Source organism: Scardinius erythrophthalmus (genome assembly GCF_964197995.2).
Source record: "Scardinius erythrophthalmus genome assembly, chromosome: 1".
Lineage (NCBI taxonomy): Eukaryota > Metazoa > Chordata > Actinopteri > Cypriniformes > Leuciscidae > Scardinius > Scardinius erythrophthalmus.
This window is the reverse complement of record NC_138221.1, coordinates 64,450,553-64,475,495: the sequence shown is the minus strand read 5'-3', so window position 1 is coordinate 64,475,495 and position 24,943 is coordinate 64,450,553. Positions and strand designations below refer to the sequence as shown.

Here is a 24,943-nt window from a genome sequence, read left to right as displayed (position 1 = left end):
TGAAGATTCTCACTTCCGAAAACGTTTTAGCACATTTTCGATTCGCCATAAATTTTCGTAAAAATGCCAATATTTGAAATCTACACAGTTGATTTCTTGCATCATATGTTCTCAGACGTGAATTTAGTGATGAAATAGCGTACGGAATTGTAGAAAAAAACGACTTGCTGTATTGACCTGCCTCTCTTTCCTCGAATGCCGAAATGAATGCTGGGATATTTCTGCCGTCAAGTTCACACAAGTTACCAACCTATGCATCCTAGGTAAAATAGGCGTGTCAAGAACACTTCCGGGATTTTTAACCGTTCTTGCCAAAATGCAAACTTGTGTATTGGGACAGTACTTGGGCAGCGACTGATGACGTTTCACAAGTCCACAAGAACACAAGTACAGACAAGAACGCATATTGAGAAACGGCCTTATATTTGCATTATATTAAACCTGTCTAAATCGGTCAGTTTTAGTACCACAGCTCCTTTAAGACTTGTCAAAAATGTCCACTGTTATGGTTAGCTAATGTCTTTGCATAGGAACAAGTATCAATGCCAATGTCAGCCCTGAAAGATTGATGAATCTGTCATATTTCATGATTGAAATGAAGGATAGCTCTGTTGCTCAAGAAATTCAGGCATTTTAAACTCTAAAACAAACAGAAAAAGTCTTTCTCTTGTACAATGTTCAACATTGGCAAACATAATGCTTATGTCAGAGGAGGTAATGGATAAGTTTTAAGTCTTAAAAAGCGCAACATTAAATCAAACAATGGTAGATGGAGACTAGGGCTGCACGATACTGGAAAAAACTTACATTGCGATATTTTGTTTTTCTGCGATGTATATTGTGATATAAAACAATTTCACCAGATGATTTGAATAGCTCTATTTGAAAAGAATTAATAATTCTAGAATAATTGGGGTGATTATGTAGAGGAGTGAATCTGCATAGAAAATTATAAACAAATTACAAGAATAGATTAACACAATAGAAGAAAGATACAATTGAAATAAGCAGTGCTTTGTTTTTCAGGTAAATCTAAAAGTATTCATGCACATACATTGAATTATCAAATGTCTTCACTGTCTAAATGAAAAATAACTAATACAATTAATTAATTAATTAATCAATTAATACAGTTTATCTTTTTTTAAAGCTACAAAAGTAATTTTCTTTTTCTCTTTTGTTGTTTAATCACCATTGGTGACACAAACAGCTGTGGGTATATTAGGCTGCTGTCCCTTTAATACAAATGCACGGACCTAATATAACATGCATCCGCTTTCTTTCACAATTGTTTACAACACATAACAGACTGTGTTTACGAGGATACTCGCAGAGACGGACATTTTGACTCAATTTTGACTCAACATGTCCATTTAAGCTCAAGAGAAGGAGAACTGAATTTGGCATTCATGTGCTGTCTGCACTGCTCTGTGTGTAGATTTGTAATGGAGGTTTGACGAATATTTTCTGCACTGTATTTACATTTTACATTTACATTTAGTCATTTAGCAGACGCTTTTATCCAAAGCGACTTACAAATTAGGACTAAATAAGCGAGTCATCTAAAAGAGGCAAAAACAACAACAACAACGCAAGGAGTGCTCAAAATACGAAGTTCAGACATTATTCAGAGTAGCATAAGCCTGATAAGTGATGTTTCAAAGGGAAAGGAATTTTTTTTTTTTTTTTTTTTTTTTTTTATTTACTTGAAAACTTATGGAGACACCAGCATGCCTTTTAAGCAGAGCTCTTCTTTTTCAGATTAACAGCCTGTTATATTACTGATCAACACTGTGAAGTTGTGGCTTCAGTTCTACAATCTTCAAACTCCACTCTGAGAGAGCTGGACCTGACTAACAATGACCTGCAGGATGCAGGAGTGAAGCTGCTCTGTAAGGGACTGGAGAGTCCAAACTGTCAACTCAACATACTGAGGTTTGTTTCTCACATTGATTCATTCTATATGTAAATGTCCAAGTACAGTTCACTTTCTAGAATGTTTAAGAAGATGAATGTATGAAGTATTTCACATTGACAGTATTGCCTGAAAGATAATGTTTTTTATTTATTTTTTAAGATATATTTTAATGTGCTACTTCCCAGGTTTTTTTTTTATTTTTATTTTTTTAACTAAGATAAGAATCATCTTAAGATTTCCATAATGGTCTAATGTAAGTTTATATGACATTTGGAGCCTAAATAAAATGGCCATAGTATAACTTTTTTTTTTATGTTGTTTGAGATTCATGTTATAATGTTTATAAGTTAGTAAAAAAAAATCATATATTTGCAAAAAATATTATTTATATTATTTTAAACCCTCTGTCTAAAATGATTAGCTAATGTCATTGCATAGGAACAAGTATAAATGCTGCCCACTTTTGGATGCAAAGTTTTTGAAAACTTTTTCCATATGAAATAATGACCATTATTTACAGAAAGATTATGAAATTGTTTACTAACACTTTGCAATATAGTTCCTGTCAGATCCAATATATTTAACTGCTTCAGCGTTCAATAATTGTTCTTTGTGAATTCTCAATTAAACTCTGCCTCATTTAAAACAAACAATCTGCAGTGAAATGCTCCAAACAAACATATAATCCTGTGGTGCGATCCTGGACGTCATGAAAACATGCTACATCTGTCTACTGTCCGCATCAAGTGTGGACCGCGACATTGATTATAACTGGTTTATATTTGTTTTTGACGCAATGTGATACAATACTGTTAACATTTGGGTTTGACAGGGTGTCATTTCCAACATCCTCATAATGAGCCATATTAGCACAACATCTGCCAATCTTACCAGACTTCTTAATCTATGTAAAAACTACTTCAAAAGTTGCAGTTAAAGTTAAAGTAGGCGCTGTGTGGAGGCAGTCAGATGCAAATATCTGCAACAGTGTAATATCGCAATGTAGCAGAAATGGAAAAAGAGTAGTTTTGGAGAAATTTTTTAAGTCTAAAGCTCACTTTTTTTTTTTTTATGGTACAATGAACTCTTATTTCAAAAGATCAAACACAATGGTGACATTACAATTGCAATTCAATTACACTGTAAGAGTGTTGAATGTACATTAATATTATAATAACAAACTGAGGTCATACTTTGTGATTTTAAGTTTAACATTATTCTTGTGCATGCACTAACACTGCGTGTTTTGTTTGCCAACAAAAGAGAAACTTTAACTGTCACCCCACATTTTGGCAAGTGGGGCATAAATGACATACCCAAAATAAAAAGGCTGCTGCTCAGAAGTCATTCTGAATAGACACACAACCAACATATATGTAGAAAGCCAACATTTGAGTTTACAGTTCAAGACTCAGAATTACTCAGACTGTTATTAAAATGGAGATATATAAGCTCAAGCATAAAAACTTCTTAATGCGGATTTTAGTCATATAATGTCATTAAAATGTAATATTTAGCATTTTATATTGAGCTATTCGACAAAACTGCTTGGTGTAATGTAAACGCTCTTTATTCATATGATTATACCCCAAATCCCATGAAAATCACACACACACCATATACCATTGTAATTGTGTGTTTATTAGCTTATTGTTTCGTGTGTAGAAATATTTCTCTGGGTTTGTTCTTCACTGAGCTGCAAAGGAAGAAGTGTACAGGACAGAGTCATGCAAAAGGGCTGGAATATCATCATCTATGATGAGAGTGAGAGAGCGCTAAGATCATAACTGATGCAAACCAGGAAGAGGAGAGACAGAACTTGCAGTGTATGCTGTTTAAGCTCTTCAGATTGCATAATTCAGTGTGAAATAAAAAGAAATTGTATTCTGTATGACAAAATATTTTGCAACGGTAATAATGAATAAATATTTCTCAAAATATGCACACTTTTGTACTAAGAGCTCTAACGGACGCTGTTCAGTGAAGCTATGTGAACACAAATAAACCGGAGCAGATGTTAGTGAATATGAAATAACTTAATTATTCTATTCTAAATATAAAAAATTACAGATTTTGCACTTATATGACATATATTAAGAACCCAGTTTTATCATAAACAGTGGTCCAATATTGAAGCTTGAATCTGATTTTTATTTTTTTATTTTTTTAATGAAATCAGATTTACAGCCCACTAACAACATTTAAATGTCTTAGTCACAACTTAAAATGTATTGATTTGTTCCTGCATTTTTTCGGTGTTGTATTAACAGTCCTGTATAAGGGGTTCTGCAGGACCCTCTGCATCCCATATCCTTTTTCCCTGCTGCTGTATCACAAATCATAGAAATAAATCTAAAATATTTTGTAAAAAATAAAGCACACTAACATTAACACTTACTGTTGTTGTAGATTATCTGGCTGCAAGGTGACAGAGGAAGGTTGTGCTGTTCTGGCATCAGCTCTGAGTTCAAACCCTTCACACCTGAGAGAGCTGGATCTGAGCTACAATCACCCAGGAGATTCAGGACTGAAGCTACTCTCTGATACACTCAAACATCTGCACAAACTCAAGTATGTTAAAAAGAATGCATGTTAAGAATCATACTGTCTGATGTGTATCTTATTATATTTTAATTGCTGCACCTTCCTGCTGTAAAGAACAGAGAGTGAATTGTCAACCAGCTTGTTCTTTTATCTGATGTGGACGGACACCTGCATGCCTTTAACCAAAGTCACATTCTTTAGATTAACAGCCTGTAAACTCACTGCTCAGCACTGTGAAATTGTGGCTTCAGCTCTACAATCACCAAACTCCGTCCTGAGAGAGCTGGACCTGAGTAACAATGACCTGCAGGATTCAGGAGTGAAGCTGCTCTGTGCTGGACTGAATAGTACACAATGTCAACTTGACATACTGAGGTATTTAAGGGGGTATTCAACTCAATTTTGATAAGTACAGTGGGCAGCTTCACTGTTATCATTGGATACAGAGGGTACTTGGTGTGGACAAATGTAAATGTGCTCTATTCAACTCATTTTTGTACAGTGGGTAGCTTCACTAGCCGCGTTTCCATTACAGATTCGCGCAAATGTTTTGCGCTATTATCTAAATATCGATAAAAAACTATTGCGAAATGACGGCGTTTCCATTAACCGATGTTATGCGACTAAAACGTCTTTTTTTTCTCTCGCGAGAAGTCATTCCAAAAATCACGGCAACAGACGTTGGTTATAATATCACAGCCACCGCATTAGACATTATTATTATTAATGGAAGGAGACGTGGCGTGTTATCCAAGCATTAATGACAGGGAAAGACCCCCGAACGAATCATATAAGGAGTTTCTTCTGGGTGTTTCGCCCTCATTTCTGCTCCGATTGTGGCATTTCTTTGAGATTTAGAATCCAGTATTCCTATAGGCTAATTATTGTTTCTTTTATGAATTTAATAAAGAATTCTGTCTCGTATTCTGTCCAAACGATCCATGTAGGCTACTTTTGTGTCTATTTGTTTTTCCTTTTTTAACCCCTAATTGAAAAACGAAAAATGAACGGTTGTTGTCTTTTTAAAACGCAAAGTTGAACACCAAAATTTTAATTTGAACTGGCTACACACAACTGCTGTGCTTTGTTTATGACTATTTGCCCCTTTATTAAACATTTAAAATATTCACAAATTAATATGGAAAACATGTCGATTTGACTGGTTTTCTAAGGCCAAATTATAAACTGGAATTGATGTCTTTCCCGCAGTGCTGAATGAGAAGAGCCATTAATATAATTAATAAACTATTGTTTTCTAAGTGTCGGCTAAAATCACATCTCCATCTCCGCTGTTAAGCAGATGCGCTTTTAGAGAGAAATGCAACTTTCATACGGATTAGCCTACATAATCAGAAGGTATTAGCTTTCGATTCGAATTTGTTCGTTTTAAAGTGGACATTTAAAGCTTTAGCCTACATAGGCTATATTTTGTTTCAGTTCTCGCGCTCCAGTTTACGAAGATCATGAAAGTGCGTCTGATTGTTTCTTTTATTTTACAAAAGCACAGCGTTTTCTTATTATTGTGAGTTTACACAAATAAAAGTGGTTGAGAATAATGTATTATTATTTTCTGTCTGACCAGAAATGATAGAGTATTTTAAGTTGTTTCCACTGTTGATAGGAAAATGCAAGTGTTCGCGGCCGCGCCTCGTCATGCAGTGCGCGCTCAACGCTCAGCTTTGTTCCTTTTTTGCATAAAAGCGTCTTCTAAATATAGCCTATTAAATGTTATAATAAAATAATATAAAATTATTATTATTTGCGTAGCTATACATGGACTTTAAACACACTGCGTCTTCTAAGTCAGGTGACTGTAAATGCGCAAAAACTGTTTCCATTGCAGTTTTGCGAAATATTCCTTTTTCGAATTGCCTGAAAAACCACCTCATGAGAGCGTAAAAACGTTTTTGTGATAAATGGGAGTTTTTGCGAAATTGACGTGTTTCCATTAAGCGTATTTTCAATTCGCAATTTCATTTTGCGCAATTTGAAGGGTAATGGAAACGCGGCTACTGTTATCATTTATATGGATATAGAAGGTACTTTATATACTGAACAGTAACAATCATCATATCTTCTGTGTACATTCATCATGTCTGCTCTGTGTTTTCAAGAGAGATTTTCTTGGTTCTCACAAAAAAGACTGCTCAAATAGCCCAACCTATATTTATAACAAACAGCCAGTAATTTAACAGTGATGTACAAAGCTGACATAACTGCATGTGAAGAGAGACACAAAATTCTTTTACAGTAATTTGCATATTGCCATTTGTAATTTATAATCCTCGACTAGAAGTGCATTACACAATTTTAAGGCAAAGTACCACTTGACATGAAGCAAAGTGCAATAAAATAGTATAATACACACCTAGCCATATATTATCCCGCTTATGTCATCGTCTAGTGCTGCATGATATACTGATACTAGAAATGTATTGTGATACCCTGCTGTTAAAATGGTATGATTATCTTTTATGGTGAAGCTGGTTAATCAATGTTCTCTTGAAATCTGATGTGTATACCAGCATGCCTTTTAACCAAAGTCACATTTTTCAGATTAACGGCCTGCAATCTCACTGATCAGCACTGTGAAATTCTGGCTTCAGCTTTACAATCATCAAACTCTCTCCTGAGAGAGCTGGACCTGAGTAACAATGACCTGCAGGATTCAGGAGTGAAGCTGCTGTGCGCTGGACTGAATAGTACACAATGTCAACTCAACATACTGAGGTAATTAAGGGGGTATTCAACTCAATTTTGATAAGTACAGTGGGCAGCTTTACTGTTATCATTTTTCTAGGTACAGACGGTACTTGTTGTGGACAAATGTAAATGTGTGTCTATTCTGATACAGGTGATGATTACATGTTAATGACAAGTATCACAAAAAGTCATTGATGCTTGGGGAGGAAACAGATACTAAAAATAACCAAGAGTATTTACTTTTGAACAAGATCATTTGTCTAAATCAAGTTTTTATTTAGTCTTGTGGAATGCTTGGAAGGCTTTAAGATCAAACAGAATTATCTGCCCTCTGGTCTCTCACTCCAGTGAGCTAACTTTGCAAAAGTGATAATCCATTTTCAGACATTAATTTTAGCAAATCAAAACGTGATTATTATTCATGATCCCAACAGCCAACAACACATTAGTGTGACAGATGCTATTAGCTACTGACAACATGCAATCTACCTAAGACATAACCAAAAAGAGAAGTCGTCTTTGACCAATGTAAGGTTATGTTTTAACACCTTAAACTGCACCACCTTTTGAACCCAAACTATAAAAATCACATGCCTGGACTCAAAACGGTTGTCTTTCCTTAACTGTTTGGAGTATGTGCATAGTTGTGGCATCTTTTGAAATAAGACAATTGGAGCTCTATTTTTCTAGTTTATATATACTTCAAATTAATGTATTTGGTTTTTAGAATTAATATAATAAAATATGATATACATTAAACTATTATAAATTAATTTTTCTTTAAAAATATAGTTAAAATATTTACAAACAATTTTATGATGTTAAAAGTTTTTATTTAAAAACTTTGTCATCAAACAGTGCACTTGAGTTTTAGCTCCATCATAACTAAATTTACACATAACCTATTTGAAAAAAAGAGTGTTTTACAGCCTTCAAAAACATTTTTTTTATTGCCATAAATACACGGAAACCAAGTTGATTGACAGTCATTATCTTTTGTCTCACAACATTCACAAATACTACACTGATGGCTAGTCATTCAGGCAGCAGACAGCATGCAGTCTCCAAAAAACAATCTTTTGTCTCAATACATACAAAGACATTCTGCTGATGGCAGGTGTCACTGCATACCGAATGAGCCATTGATATGATTTTGCCGCTGACATCACTCTCTGTGTCATTCTCCTCCTCACTTCTTCTCTAACACGTCCAGTACAGTTTTAAAGCATAAAAGGTGCTCAGATTGCATGATTTCTTGAAAAACAATGATGGAGGGCAGATCGTTCAGGTGAAATATGGCGTGAACTACTGTATGTGTAATATATCAATATTTCATGGATTTAATGCTTTTGTAGACAAAAAGTGCTGTTGGATGTTTTCTACTGGACACTTTCATGGACATTTTAGAGAAATAGATTGGATTCATCTTGCTTTTTCTTGTTGTTATGTTTACTCCTGACAGAAATTACTATATTACTGTTGCTGGAGCATGTATATCGTAAAATAGAGACTGTATATTGACACTAATCCCTTAGACCTTTCAAAATTTGTATACTTTATTTATTATTATATATATTTTTAGACAGTAGTCTCTATAGTAAATATAAACAAAGGTAAGCAAAGTGACGCCAGCCTGAGAGTGGGTATAAATGCAAATCAAGAAGTTAAATAGATAAAAACATTTCACATTTACGTAAATTTTAGTGTGTCCTTAGTCTTGTTATTATTATTTTAAGTCTTTTTTACCAAAATATTGAATGACCAATAATTTCTCCTCAGGGTTCCCACGGTTTTTGAAAGTACTTGAATTTCAGACACGTGGATTCAAGGCATGGAAAGTCTGTGAAAACAAACATAGGTCTTTTAAAGATCTTCAATTAAACTGAAAATAAATTTTGTTTGAGTAGTATGGTGCTATTACAAAAATTGGCCTTTATGTGCTGCAAAAGCCAGAACGGAACAGTGCTACTGATTGGGAGGGTAGCATAAAACAAAGCGGCATGAATGGATGGATCTTGATCACTTGCAGGCAGCCTTGCATGATAAATGTGTGGTGCTATTTAACTAGCTCAGCACCAGGGAAGGGCAAATTCAATGATGCTTGGCTCAGCATTGATCTACATAAAAATTGGTTATTCAAAGTTCCAACTAATAATGCCTAATAAAGTAGTGTTTATAAGCTCAGGGCTGCTTTTTTTACAGAGGCAACCAGGGAAACCAATATAATTCTGCCGTTCCATAAGCACCATCTATTGTCAGAGATTGAAATTGCATTTTCTTTCAGCGCCACCCGTTTTTGTTCAGACCAATGCGAAGATCCGCCCATATTTTCATACAGTGTTTTAAATGTTAACCAGTGGATTGATAAGAAGCTAATGTGCTTTCCAAAAGTTTTTGAATAATAAGGTCTCTAGAATATTATATACAATCATATTTTAAATCAATGATTATAATCATTCATAATTTTGACATCCATTTTCTTAAAAAAAAGGTTTAAAGGCTAAATGTGTTTTTTATAAATTTTAAACATTTTTTTAACTTGTTTTTGTCCAAACTTGTATGTGTGGTCCGATAGAAGGCGGACATATGATTTCTATGAAATGTGATGAATATGTGCAGTGTCTTGGCCACACGGCTGCTCGAATGTGCGTAAGAGATTCAAATATTAGTCAGTTTATTCTAAGTGAGTACAAGCAGTTCTTAAAAAGTATTAGCGTAAATACATTCGCTCTTTCTCGGGTGATTTGAAATTATTATTGTACGCTCCTGAGTGTGTCATAGAATATGGCAGCGACTACCCAGAATGCAATGTGCAATGATGTAGTTTCCCAGACTCTATTAAAAAAGGCCTTATAAGCCTTAAAATAAATTTTTAAAAACCCTACATCATCAAAATAATTTGTTAACCACCTCTAAAGAGTATATTTTAACGCCTAATAATGCTGCCCTGCAAAGGCAAAAGACCTTAAAGGAACACTCCACCGTTTTTTGAAATAGGGCTTATTCACCTTCTTTCCTACATTTAGATAGGTGGGCAAATGCATTTTTGTCTCAGTGCATGCATTGTTTGTTTGACAGGGTCGGCACTAGCTTAGCTTAGCATAATGAATGGAATCCTTTGTTGCCAGCTAGCATGTCCTGAGTAAAAGTGATATAAAAAACAAACAAACACCTAATTACTTCTTGTGGCCTGCGTATTCACAACAAGTACAAATAGCGATGCAGATTAACACTAGGCGATTTCCTAGGCAGATATTGACTTGGGACTATATTAGGGGGAAGCACAGGCGAAGCACTGCTACTTGGGCGCAGAGATATCACGCCCAAGTAGCAGTGCTTCGCCTGTGCTTCCCCCTAATATAGTCCTTAATATATAAGTCAATATCTGCCTAGGAAATCGCCTAGTGTTAATCTGCATCACTATTTGTACTTGTTGTGAATACGCAGGCCACAAGAAGTAATTAGGTGGGTTTTAAAAAAAAATTATATCACTTTTACTCAGGACATGCTAGCAGGCAACAAAGGATTCCATTCATTATGCTAAGCTAAGCTAGCGCCGACCCTGTCAAACTAAAACAATGCATGCACTGAGACAAAAATGCATTTGCCCACCTATCTAAATGTAGGAAAGAAAGTGAATAAGCCCTATTTCAAAAAATGGTGGAGTGTTCCTTTAACTCGCTAGAGTGTGAAACTGAGAAAAATGACTTTAAAGTTTCTGTTTTGTCCAGACAAAAGTATTATAGGTAGGACTCCCAAAATGTGACAACTAGTTATAGTTGCAGATTTCACGCGCATAGGTTTAGTTACCTATGATCACGCGCGTGAACTCGGCAATCTACTACTTTGGACTTCTACCGAAAACAGCATGTAAACACAGGTATTTGCGCTGGCTTAAATAACATAATTTTTATACATATCTTTCACATCTACTGCAGTCAGATTCACTCGTGTTCACTCAGAAGGAATCACTCATTTTCTGTGCACTTGTAATGACACATCAAGGATGTTAAGAGGCTAAAAGCAGGTTTAGTACTTGCCCCATTGAAGTCAACAGGGTGCAAATTTTAAAAATAGAATAACTCGGTGTAGGCAACACCAATTTTTGTCGTTGTTCTCTGTATTGACAGCACTCCAAAAAAATGAGCTCAATGTTAAAATTGACCGGAGTTCTCCTTTAAAAACAGTCCTTTGTGTGGTGGAACAAGCAATACTATATAGAAATATATAGTTAGCATGTTAATTTAATATTTGTTTTATTATTTTATTAGTTCATTAACTAATTATGTTAACTCAACTAATTTAAGAAAAAGAGCTGCAGTTGTTCCATGTCAGACGGGTGGGATCAAAATAATTACTTGGTTAATAATTCATTACACAAAACTTTATTATATTAAACATTAATCAAAAATGATTCACACCTTCACAAAATCCAAACATTCAGTGTAAGAGTAAAAAAATTACATAACATTATTTATAATACGTTAATTTGACTCACAGCTTATATAGTGTTTTGACTTCGACAACCCAACTGCATTTTTCCGCAAACTTGCGACTAGTTAACCTTCTAAAGAAGGCGCAATCGCTTGTTTGTCTGTTTTTGTGTTTATTGAAAGTGTTTTTTATGTCAGCTGAATGTGCGAAACGCTTTTCAGAGAAGATAAGGCAACTTTTTTTAGCACAATTCACACCCAGCGGTAATTCAGGAAAAAAATCTCTGAATGCTCCATGTGAAACTTCGGTCTTCTGATCTTTTACCATGGTGTCAATTCTCAATTGATTTTGATTAATAATTTGGCGAGGGAGCGAGAGAGAGCAAGACAGTTTGAAGACTTTGGGAGTGCGCCGCGCGTGGCCGGGGCTCTCTCTCTCTCAGCTCGTTCTTTCAGTAACATGCGCCCTGTCACAAGTGCAGCAATCATCTACATCACTCACCTATCAAATAAGGCTCTGGTGGGACAAAATTTGCTTTGGTGGCCTTAATATGAACATTTCTGATTGTTTAAATCATCAGCCCTCAGGGGCCCCCTTAAAATGTGGGGCCCCAGGCAATTACCTGCCCTATTGCGACACCTCTGACAGTAGGTCTTTGATACTGTCCATATTGGCAGTAACAAACTCACCTTTATTGTCTATTGTGCTTGATATAAAATAAAAGGTGCTTTAAAAAGTAATTGAAAGTCCTTGAATGTGGTGTCCACAAAAGAGTGGGAACCCAATGTCTCAAGCACCATCAGCCAACCATTCTCAAAATTCTGTGAAAAAAGAAAGAAGAAATTGCATTTTATTTTGTATATGGTTGCAACAACATCTGGTTCTATTTTTTAAGTGTTATTGTTTAAAAAATGCTTGATTGATATTTAAAATGGTGTCATATTGTGAAGAGAGGCTGATGAGATTTATAGCATGTTTCCATGTAAATGAATGTTGTAAATCAAAGTGGACATGTCTTTTGCATGTGTGTATTTTGGGTTGAGTGTATATAGGTTAGTTGTCTATGAACATCAGGACTACAAGTGTGCTTAATAAACAAATAGCAATATACACTAGACCAGAAGCACCAGTCCACCTACCTGCAGAGATCAGATCCAACCCTGATTCAACACACCTGTCTGTAATTGGTGCTCCTGAGATCTTAATTAGCTGCTTTAGTTGTGTTTGATCAGTGTTGGAGCTGAACTCTGCAGGAAGGTAGATCTCCAGGAACCGTATTGAGCACCCCTGCACTAAACAAATACATTTACTTGTATGTGTGTACACATGTACATGGGTGGGATAAATTCACAGTATGTCCACCACCTAAGTCACTACTACACCATTGTAAATAATGTAAAAATAAAATAAATAAAACTGTGTTCAACTAACAAATAGATTATCACATTATTAGCGTTGTCTTTGAAAAATTGTAATTCTTTTTACAGTGCTGTCATATTGCAATAGCATTAGATTGCTTTATTGGATTTACATTTAAATAACAATAAATAACAATATAATAATAATAGTTGTTGTTTAGTCATTTTGAATGGTGGAAAAAAATGGATTTCCTTCTTTTTTGTCTTTAGCTGATCACATGTTTGCATATTGATGAGAACATAAAATCTACAATTAAAAATCTTTAAAAATCATTAAAATGAAGCACACTAACATTAACACTCACTGTTGTTGTAGATTATCTGGCTGCAAGGTGACAGAGGAAGGTTGTGCTGCTCTGGCTTCAGCTCTGAGTTCAAACCCTTCACACCTGAGAGAGCTGGATCTGAGCTACAATCACCCAGGAGATTCAGGACTGAAGCTGCTCTCTGATACACTCAAACATCTGGACAAACTCAAGTATGTAGAGCAGTAACAATCATCATGTCTGATGTCGAGATAAGTTTTTTTTTTTTTCACACTGCTCAAAAAGCCCAGTTTATATTTATAATAAACAGCCTGTAATTAAACAGTGATGTACATGGCTGACAGTGCTTGAGTTAAAAAAGTATATAACTGCATGTGAATTGAAACACAATTTTTTATCAGTAATTTGCATATTGCCATTTAATATGTAAGAGATAATCCTCGACTAGAAGTGCATTACATGATATAAAGGCAAAGTACCACCTGAAACAAAGCGAAGTGCATTAAAGCTGTATAATACACACCTAGCCATGGATTATCCCGCTTATGCCATTGTCTAGTGTTGCACGATATGCAGTGTTGGGCAGTAGCGTCGCTACAAGTAGTGACGTTACAAGTAGTGATACTACTAATTTAACTCCATTTCTCAGTAGTGTGGTGGTAGCGTCACGGTTTTCTGAATCAAATTGCTTTTCAGTAAAGCTCTTTTTTTTGATCAAGTGTCCACACGAGCTACATTTTCCCAAGAATTTCTAAAGCTCAAGCTCAAATCGGAAATACAACTGCTATCACTGATGCTGGATCAGTAAGTGACGGTGACTTCTTCTTCTTCGTGTTTTACGGCGGTTGGCAACCATAGGGCCATATGATTTCGTTCCTGCTATGCGGAAAACCGAATTTACTGTATAACATGGACTTTGTCAGATCTTGGATGAAAAGTAGGTCAGTAAACTTAAATAAAATCGCGATAAAGACTAGTGTCTGTGAATATTAAGCCGCATAAAGACTATTTAAATAGGAATCATGCATGTTCTGCATGTCTCTGTGAATGAATGGCGCAGACGTGCGCGGTTTCATTTAACACACACACACACACACACACACACACACACACACACTGAGGCACGCATGACGCTTGCAAAGTTTTCAGCCTTCATTTGAGAAAAACTATCGTCATATAATAAAAACGCATATCTTTCTCTCACACACAAAATAAAAGGTTGGTTTAACCTTTGAAGAAAGTTTTGCTTAAATCATTACATTTTAAATCATTGGTTATTACAATTTAATTAAACCATTAAAATGGAATCAATTAAAAATGAAGTAAGACCTATAGTCTAAGCTAAGATATAGGGCCAGATTTAGGGCCAGCGCAAACCCTCTTTTGGTGTTAAAAAACTACTATCAGGATGTACTAAAGCAGGGGTGCCCAATAGGTCGATCGCGATCTACAGGTCGATCGCGATCTACCAGTCGATCGCAAAGACAATGCTGGTAGATCGCACATAATTTTAAAATATGCTTTTGTTAAATTTGAATAAAAATCAATATAGCATTGTCCTTCCTTCTCCTTTTAGTTTCTGTCTGACTTGCACTTGACGAATGAATTTTGACTAGGCGTGATTTTTGTTTATTCGGTTGCCATGACAACTAGCCTGCTTCTGCTTTCCAGCTCAAGAGCTTCGGAGAACAGAGCGCGAAATTGTGAAGCTAACAGTATTTGGAATCGGTAGCGTACACAAATGACATTCATTCATTCATAAATTCTTCTAACCATTTGAAAATTATCAAAACACCGGTCCACCATGACTGATGACAATGTGGAGGCCTGTTTGAGACTAGCTATCAGCAGCTTCTGCCCGGATTATACAAAACTGTCTGATTCCAGTCAGTGCAAGTCATCAGAATAAGGCAAAATGCCCTGGCTATTGTAATCTTTTGAGCTGTAGGTATTTTGAGTTTAGTGTTAAAATTGAATATCAACAATGAACATTTATTATTATTTTTCTCCTTAATTACAAGATTACATGCAGTAGTAGCAACAAGCATTTGAAGTGTATTTTTTTTTTTTTTTTATTAAACTGTGTTTTTTAGTTGGTAGTTGGTAGATCTCATTGTGTTGATCATTTTAAAAGTAGATCATCAAGCAAAAAAGTGTGGGCACTTCTGTACTAAAGACACACAGTGAAAAATTAGCGCTGAAAGGCGTGGACACAGTCATTTTTGTGGCTGACCTTATTGTATATACATTTGTTGGAATTTCCCTTTCAGATGCAGAATTTATAGGAGGAGAGTATTTAAATGATTCACGCAAGGTGATTTACTAAAGTTTGCGCTCATCAATGTACTGGTGTTTGCACCATTATTTACTGCCGAAAACAAGCATGTCTTAAACCAGATGCTAATTTGTCCTTCGGATGTCCTTCGGATGAGACGTTAAACCGAGGTCCTGACTCTCTGTGGTCACAAAAAAATCCCAGGATGTCTTTCGAAAGAGTAGGGGTGTAACCCCGGCATCCTGGCCAAATTTACCCAGTGGCCTCTGTCTATCATGGCCTCCTAATCATCCCCATATACTGATTGGCTTCATCACTCTGTCTCCTCTCCACCAGTAAGCTGGTGTGTGGTGGGCGTTCTGGCACAATATGGCCATATAAAAATAGCCAAACGAGCTTATTGTCAGGTTTATGTTCTGTTATGTGGACCCTTATTTTGACATTCTCTACATTTCACTTCACTTCCTGTTTAAACACTGTTTAGTTTCGGTTACATTGGTCACTGAATATGTCGTCGGTTTTTTGTGTATGCTGACCACATCGTAACACTTATTTATATAGCAACAAATAAATAAATAGATAGTGATAATACTGCATATCACGCCACTCAAAATTACAGCAAGGGAAATTCCTTCACTGCGACAGCCCTATTTAAAAAAATAGTCTTCTGAACACAAATGAACATCTTTTTGATGAAATCTGAGAGCTTTCTGACCCTCCATAGACAGTCTGTGTAACTGACAAAACGCTTCAAAACGTTCATAAAGAGATCGTAAAACTAATCCATATGAGTTGAGTGGTTTAGTCCACATTTTCTGAAGAGACTCGATCACTTTATATGATGAACAGATTTAATTTTTCCTATATTCACATATAAACATTCATCAACTCACATCAGTTGTGTGTAAACGGAAGCTCAAGTATGTTTGCTTGATGCCTGTGAGAACCAATGAGGTTCATTCTTGTGTTACGCAGCACACTTTAACTTCTGCAAGAGCTTACATCATTACATCAAGTTACATCAAGGGTCAAATCAAATAGAAATGTCACTATATAGGGAAACTTTACAAAAGAATAGTAGAGTAGTAGAGTTTCTCGATGGGTTCTCTGTTTACAAACCGTCTTTGTGTATTTGTGCTCTGATGTCTCCTGAATTTGCAGAGCTTCATGCTTTCATTCGCTAGTCTCTCACCACAGATTACACACTCATTCTCACCTTTTTAGCGCACACATTTTCCTCTTCTCCCTTTGCTACGTCCTTTTTTTAAGCTGCATCGGTCCATTCCCACTCTCACGATACACAGCTAAAAACTCTCGACATTAAGGAAGTTACTTCTCTTTTCATATATAAACTAGGGATGTCACGGTACCAAAATTCTAGTAGTCGGTACCGATACCATTAAAATTTTACGGTTCTCAGTACCAATTTCGGTACCACAGCAAAATCTGTTGGAACTATTTTTCTATTTTATTTAGGCTAACTATTTAAAAAAATATTAAATTCAATTCAATGACTTATTATGAAGTAAATTATACATATAAGCACTGAAGGCTATGTTGTTTAAACGTAAATACTACTTATAAAAATATCAAGTGAAACATAAGCAACCTTCAAATGCACACATTATTATAATTATTATTAGTAGTAGTATTTTAAATACATGGAGACGTGGCTAAATCTACTGTACAGTAGCCTAATATAATTATTTCTGTCAATTTCTTCAAGTTAAACCGAACTTTTATTTTGACGGGTTGCCGTGAAGACCTTTGAGTTTCTGTGTGTGTATGATATGACGATGGTTTTTCTCAAATTAAACGGTAAAATGCTCATGAAGTGACTCTCAGAGTGGCTCTGGAGATGAATTTTTATCATGTCATCATATCGTGAGGCAGCAGAGACTGAAAACAGCGCGAGCGTCACTCGTGCTTCACTGTGTGTGTTTGAGGTAAATGAAACCGCGCGTCTGCGCCATTCATTCAAACAGAGACAAGCAGAACATGCAGGGTTAATATTTAAATAGTCTTTTTGCGGTTTAATATTCACAGACACTATATATATATATATATATTGTGGAATATATCGGCTACAGACAGTGCTCCTAGTAAAAAAGTTAGTCTGGAGCCGCGCGCTTAGATAAACACGGAGCGACTGAAAGCAGCTGCCGAATATACCCGGTACTCGGTAACTTACTACCGGTACTACAGAAATGCTGGTATCGTCACATTTAAAAAATTTCAGTACCGACTTGGTACCGGTACTTTTGACAACACTAATATAAACTGTTATTAAAATATTCAAAATGGAATTATTTATCATGCTCCTAAGAGGAGTTTAACCCAATATGAAAATCACCTTATTTTAATAGATCATCCTTCTTAGTTTTACTATTTATGTTCTCATTTTCGGTGCTTGGACCCCTAGTAATAATAAGTGTGGCCACAAATGTTTGGTCACAAAATTAGAAACGTGTGTGTGTGTGTGTGCAGGTTTGGCTGTACATGTGAGGGCCAAATGTCCTCACCAATATAGTGAAATAGAAAGATGACATAGCGAGGACATTTTACTGGTCCTCACCAGTTAAAAATAATATAAAATGAATTAATCTTAAATCTAGTGTTTCTGTGTTTGGGAGTGAGGCTTAAGTTGGCCTTGGCCACAGAAAATAGCATTAACCTGATATGAAATTAAAGGTCTATGCAATGTCCTCACTAATATAATGGAACATACTGAGTTTGTGTGTTTTATAGTGTGGATCACGGAGGAGAGATCAGGATGTCAGCAGGACCACGCAGATGTAAGTCCACAAACACACAGTTTTAGTTTTTGGTGTTTTGTTATGTTGGCTTGATTATTATTAGTGGTGCTTGCCAAGGCCGTAACCAGGGTTTGAAAATTAGTGAGGTCCGAGGTGAGGTGCAGGGCCGGATTAAGAATTCAGAGGCCCCTGGGCACAATCAATGTCTTGTAGGCCCCCCCTTAGGCAGGCCTAATGTATAGTTTGTCCAAGGACATTTTAATTTTGCATTAAGAGTTTTAGTTTACTGACTTAAAAGGAACTTTGTTGTACTATGCTGGAGTAAAGTTCATAAATGATAGATCTTTCCCATATAGGATTTTGTAAAACTATGTTGGGTAAACCTCTGTCCCTCTAGGGGGGTTCGGGGGCATGCTCCCCCGCAAGAAAATTTTGTACATTTTAAGGTTAAATGCATCAATCTGGTGCTCTTTGAGAGCTCAAAATTAAGAGCTTCAACGGGCTTCAACCCATGAACTGTGCACAAATAAAAAACATTGACTTGTACCTGGACATTAAAGGGGGCTCAAACATATTTTTTAGTTATGATATGGAGTTTCAGTCTACATTACATTATAACTGGTGTTTTAGTATGCCAAACAATTAGTATAATAATATAATAATGATTTCTATAATTATTCCTATGACATAAAATCCATATAGCCTAATAAATGAAAATGAATATTTCAAAAGTATATTTTACATTACACTATAGGAAAATTACAATACTTTTGTCCTAATGTCTTCACTTGCAAGAAATAAACCCTTTGATCGCGTGAGCAAAGTGCGCACTTTTCTTTAAATCACGCAGCACAAACATAATGCCTATATAGGATACTTAAAGTCTTGTGCTGTTTTATAAAGCACAAAACCATATCACGGTTTCGATATTAGTTCGTTGGCAAAATATAACGCTAGAGACCTTTATGTTAGGCTATACATTTTACATCTCATGTGTATTGGGAAAAGGGAGAAGAGGGAGAAGAGCGAGTTCGGCAAAAGGCGGATTCGAACTCGAGTCGAACGCGTCAAAAGCTACTTAGTTTCAAGCACCTCACGCACGCCCAACGACCCGTGCAACTGTAGCTATTTAGTTGTGGGTGCCTTTTTTGCTAAAAAGACAGGCACTTAGTGCAAATTATACGCGCCATTATCGGAAATGTAAAAGAAAAAAAAGTTTATTGGCACTTTTTGGTCATTTCATGACTTTCAAATTGACATCAACTACGATGCTGTTGCATCATGCTTGTAGTTTCTTTTGCGCTTTATTTATAAATTATAATAAAGTGACATAAAGCGCTCTGCCGCATTTTTTACAGTCTATGCTCACAACACGCTCTCAAGCCCCGTTCACTGATCTACCTTCTCGCAGCGACATAAATTGCAAACACACATATGACGCGGTTTAAACGGCTAATTAATCATTCAGAGAGCTTGAAATTTTATTTTTGAATATAAAAAAATGACCGAGGTCCGGACCTCGGTGACCTCATAGCTGGCTACGGCCATGGTGCTTGCGAAGCTAGCACGCACACACACACACACACATACAAACACTCTCTCACACTATCTCTGTCACTAGGGTTGCCAACTTATGGAAAGGAAACTAAGGGACAATCGTGTTTTTTTTATAGGAAAATAAGGGACAGAATAATGGACACTCAAAATATTTGTACTGTACCACACAGTGCATCATTTCAGCATCTGCAGTTAAATATGTGTACAAGAGATGTATAAAGGTTCTCAGACAAACACATGTGGGTCATTTCGGAAAAATCAACCAAATTTCAGAAACTTTCCCGGCTCATTTTTTATTTTGTTAAAAGAAAATATTCTGAAAAAAGACAAACGTAAATGAGGAAGAAAGCCAAAATATTAGGCTACATGTGATGGATATTTACTGAGTAATTTACAGTTTTGTAAAATGGGTCAAAATGACAATTTTCACCTAAGATTTGGAGTCAGATTACAGGGGGGTTACACTGCAGCATTATTTTACTTTTACACAGAGATTGTTAGGTCTATTGGTTGACTTCAGCCATATTGGTTTCATTATAGCTATGCCAACGCTGACATTTTAAAAATGGCAAAAAGCACTACTTTTGTTTTTTGCCCAAAGTTTGCATGCCTGCAACTCATATTAAAAATATCTTAATATCCTTTTAGATTCTAATTCTTTACAAACTTTCTTTTGGTTTCTTAATTTTTAAGTCCCAGTATAGGGATGTTAATGTGGCTCCATGAGTAAATTAGTTTACATTTTCAATGGTCGCACTTTTTCTGAAGAACAAATAATGTTGAAACTAGAAATGTATCTTTTTTTTTCTATCAACACAATTGAACATTACTTAGTGCCTTAAATAGTTTTTTTTCCAAAGTTTGTGTGCCTGTAACTCTAAAAGTAATAAAGATATCTTAATATCCCTCTGTATTCTCATTCTTAATAAACTTTTTTTTTTGTAATCTTCATTTTAAAGGCCCATGCCCATGATATAATGTGGCTCCATGTTCAAATTGTTGAATTTTACCCATTTTAAATATATTGCTATACCAACGAATATTACTGTATCATCAACCTCTATATTCAAAACAATAAACAAACTTTTTTTTTTTTTTTTTTTTGGTCAGGAAGATACATAGATGGCATAAAATTTAAAAGCACAATAATTAAATGTCTTTAAAAAAAAGCATTTAAACAATGGCACTTAAAATTTTGAACTAGGCCTAAATGTTTTTGCAACCATGTATGAATAAATGAAAAGTGCATACTCTCCAGATAAAGAGAACTTAGATGATTAGTATGGGCTGCTTTTGGTGCTTGAGATTTTATTGGTTATTTCGTGTTTCAATAACGAGGTCCAAGTAGCCTACGGTACAAGTAACTTTAATGTAAAATGTTTTTCTCTATCTAACATTAACTTACATTATACCATGGTCTGGGTGAATACTCGATTCTGATTGGCTGCAGGGTGTCCGTTAAAAAGTGATAATGTACACCTAGGAAAGGCGTCCTGTCAATTTGCCTGATGACAGTTCTAAATGATTGCGCTGGCTCAAACTCACTGAACAACTGCTGCGGTCGGGGGGCCGGTTTCACAAAGCTATTTTAGACGGTCTAGAGTGTTAGACAAGTCTAAAATTAGCTCATAGACTAGTCTATTGCAAGTTAGACTGTTTCACAAAAATAAAGACTGACTTAATTTAGACCAAAAAAATTAGACACCTTACCCCCAGGCTAACTTAGGTCTAAGACTCTATGTTACCTTGGCAACCAGCAGTAACAATCAGTTACATTACAAACTGCCAAAAGAAAAGGGAAAATGGCTCATAATTTAAACATTTCTTCTTGTTTCTACCTCTACATTCCCAAGTAAAATGTCCTTGTAACTGTTAGGGCCATTACAGTCAACGCGAGCAACGATCGACGCGCTCCCTTTCATAGTCTAAACAGTGGACGCAACAGGGGGTAGTAGAGTCATAGTGGAGTCATAGCTCCGAACGCCCGTCTATTTCGCTTCAAACGCTCGCTTTATACGCGCGTCCTATTCGCCTTGGACGCGCGAATGGATTCAAAATGTTCAAGCGTCGAGCTAGACAAGAATTTGACGCTCGCGTTTGGTGTGAATGCTGCATAATAACAGTCTGCGATGTCAAGATTGTAATGCTTGAATGTGTGTGTGTGTGTGTGTGTGTGTGTGTGTGTGTGTGTGTGTGTGTGTGTGTGTGTGTGTGTGTGTGTGTGTGTGTGTCAGAGAGAGAGAGGCACGGGCGCGATCGAACAGTGGAAACATAAAAACATACTCCGTCATTTATACTCCTCCAACAAACACATATTTTCCGCTGGGGTAAACTGCACTGAGTGGTTGAATGCACTTACTCGATCCGCCATGTTTTTTGTTTTGAAAAGTGTCTTATTTTACCCAGAATGCATTGCAGTGTAGTCCTACTTAAGATAGTCAGATGCTGAGTCCCAATTCGCCTACTTATACTACGACCTAAAAGTATGTACTTTTTTTGTGATGAAAAAGTACATACTTTTGAGTGTGTAGCAAAAAAGTATGCACGTTCTGGGACATACTTCGATGACGTCATGCAACGTGAACTTGAACGTGGTTGCCTAGTTACGCACACCTCGACTGTTAACAAAACATTTAACATTTCATCATTCTTATATCCAATATAATTTTATTTAGCTACTATTCCCATCTTTTTTTCCACAATACATTTACAACGTGTTTACCAAATTGAGGAGTGAAGTAGGGCGTCGTCGTAGATCAACCAAACGCAGGTCGTTTGTGAGGCGGCTGGTTCTGACGTTCATGTGCAAATGTGTGTAACGAAAGCTAGCGCTACTTATTTTCTGAGTTAAAATATTTAAAGTTTATAGTGTAACTATTGTTTAACGTATTTTATACTTAATCTTATACTTATGTATTATACTTAAAAATACCCCGATGAAAATGAACCATGCTTTTACTATAGTAAAAGTGTAGTAACCATGTTTCTTTTGATTGGACTGATAAAGTTAACATATGTACAGCCACAGTATTACTACAAGTAAGTCAGACAGAAACATCAAAAGAAATACATAAAAAAAGACACTTGCATGACACTGTACTAGAGCCTTTTTATTTATTGTTTTGTAGCCTGCAATGAGGCGCTCGGTATCTTCATCGGACCCTACAAGATAAACACGGTACTTTTTTGGCACAACATAAACCCATTAATATTACGAGACAATAAAATATAACTTTAATTAGGGTTAAACATTTGAATTCTTACACTTAAAAACTGAGGGCGCATCTCCGTTGCTGCATCTGACTGCCAGGTTTACATCACCATCATCACCGCAAAGCTCCTCCCTCCCGCACGCAATGGGTTGTGGGCAATATTAGCCGTTAGAGTGTGCATTGATCTGCACTTCGAATTCTAACCGGAAATAGTAGACCATCCGGGTATCTTTGGAATACTCATTTCAACATGCTACGATTTGGGACGTACTAATTCTAGTTTCGCATAGTATTTAGGACGGATAGTATGCGAATTGGGACTCAGCATGAGTCTTAAGTGCTTTGTGCAATGGTCTGATTTAGATGTCTATCTGAAGTCTGACTATCTACTATATCTAAGCCATAGTCAAAGTCTATCTTTGTGAAACCGGCCCCAGGTCGCTGTGGCCACGTTGCTTGGCAACGCCTGTATACGGGAGATATTAAATAGTGCGCTCGACTTAATAAATAAAAACCCTCACGATTTTTACTCTAAAACACATTAAAGTGTTATTAATTGATTAACTATTTCTTTCTTTCGTAAGTAACCATGGTATAAGCGGGTTAATGCCCTTCGAGGTGTCCATTATCAGGCTTTAATGGACCTCCGCTGCGCTTATCGGACGGTTCACGCCTCGCCGTCGTCCATTAAAACCTGATAATGGACACCTCGTCGGGCATTAACCCTTACATAGTGAAAGATTTTTGATAACGTCTTTCCTCAGGTAGACTGCATTGCATTGCATCTCTCTCTCTATCTATCTCTCTCTCTCTCACTCACACACACTCACACACACACACACACACACACACACACACACACACACACACACACACACAGAGAGAGATGCAGGGCCTTAGGAATGACTGATGATTTGTCTGGATAAGACTCTTATTCCTCGGCTGGGATCGTGTCGGTGTTGAAAAAATCTGCTCTAGTTGTTGGAAACTCTGTAAGTGTCTAAGAATGTTTCAGTCGTTAATGTGTCTCTGGCTTTAGCGGTAAAAGCATCTGATCAGAACAACAGGGGCATGTTAGCATGAGCTCTGCAAATTAGCACTCCAGTAAAGTCACGTTTATTTATATGGCATGTTATTCAATATATTGCTTGAAAAGCAGCTTTACAGTATTAAACATGATCAACAGTGTCAGAGCCTCAGATTATCAGAAGCACAACTTCATTTCCTACTATAAAGCGGCTCTCCAGTGTGTTCATGTCTTCACCCGTGGAGATCTTTCCTCGACAGCATCAACAGATGAAATGAGTCAGAGAAGAGTTCAGTGTGAAAGAAGGCGGAGCCTCAGCGCACGCATCATATTACGTCATCGTCACGGGACCAATCAGCAGAGCTCGTTTTGTGACTTCAGAGTTTTTCTGAATATTTTGTTGATTGTCATTATTGTTGAGATTCATTCGCTGATTCTTGATGTCTGTGTGAGTCTACATGATCCTGTCTAAACGTTTTCTGCATTTTCATTAGTATTGGCATGTGAAGTTAACAACTAATATGAACTAGTTTAATCAGAGATTAGACTCTGGTATCAGTGAATCACTAAATGATGACCATCATCACTAAACACTGACCAACATCTGATCAGTTTCTCTGGTGTGTTTGCCGTAACACACATGTGTCAGAAACACACAGTTAAAGCAGTCGGAGAGAAACTAATGTTCAAAACTCGAGAGTCAAGAGCAACTAAAGCAAACACTGAACACAACTTTAATATCAACATCAACATCTGAACTGGTAATTCTCAATAAGAACTTCAGCAGGAAAGAAATAAAGTCTGTAATAAGTGGAGATGCAGAAAGTGTGTGT

The 24,943-nt window shown here is 36.3% G+C and overlaps 1 protein-coding gene across 3 annotated transcripts in view; it reads left to right on the top strand.

Moving 5' to 3' along the window:
• Positions 1-24,943, top strand: part of LOC308702097 (NACHT, LRR and PYD domains-containing protein 3-like) — a 56,807-nt gene that overhangs the window by 26,983 nt on the left and 4,881 nt on the right. Inside the window, exons 6-12 of one of the 3 annotated variants that reach the window (XM_081384743.1) lie at positions 1,762-1,935; positions 4,328-4,489; positions 4,664-4,837; positions 7,019-7,192; positions 13,334-13,495; positions 18,307-18,353; positions 23,848-24,605. In XM_081384743.1, coding sequence (XP_081240869.1) covers positions 1,762-1,935; positions 4,328-4,489; positions 4,664-4,837; positions 7,019-7,192; positions 13,334-13,495; positions 18,307-18,353; positions 23,848-23,993 — 1,039 coding nt within the window. In that variant the 3' untranslated portion in view covers positions 23,994-24,605. Of the gene's footprint in view, positions 1-1,761; positions 1,936-4,327; positions 4,490-4,663; positions 4,838-7,018; positions 7,193-13,333; positions 13,496-18,306; positions 18,354-23,847; positions 24,606-24,943 lie in introns of those variants that run through there. The other 2 variants (XM_081384742.1, XM_081384744.1) reach the window with 2 other exon arrangements.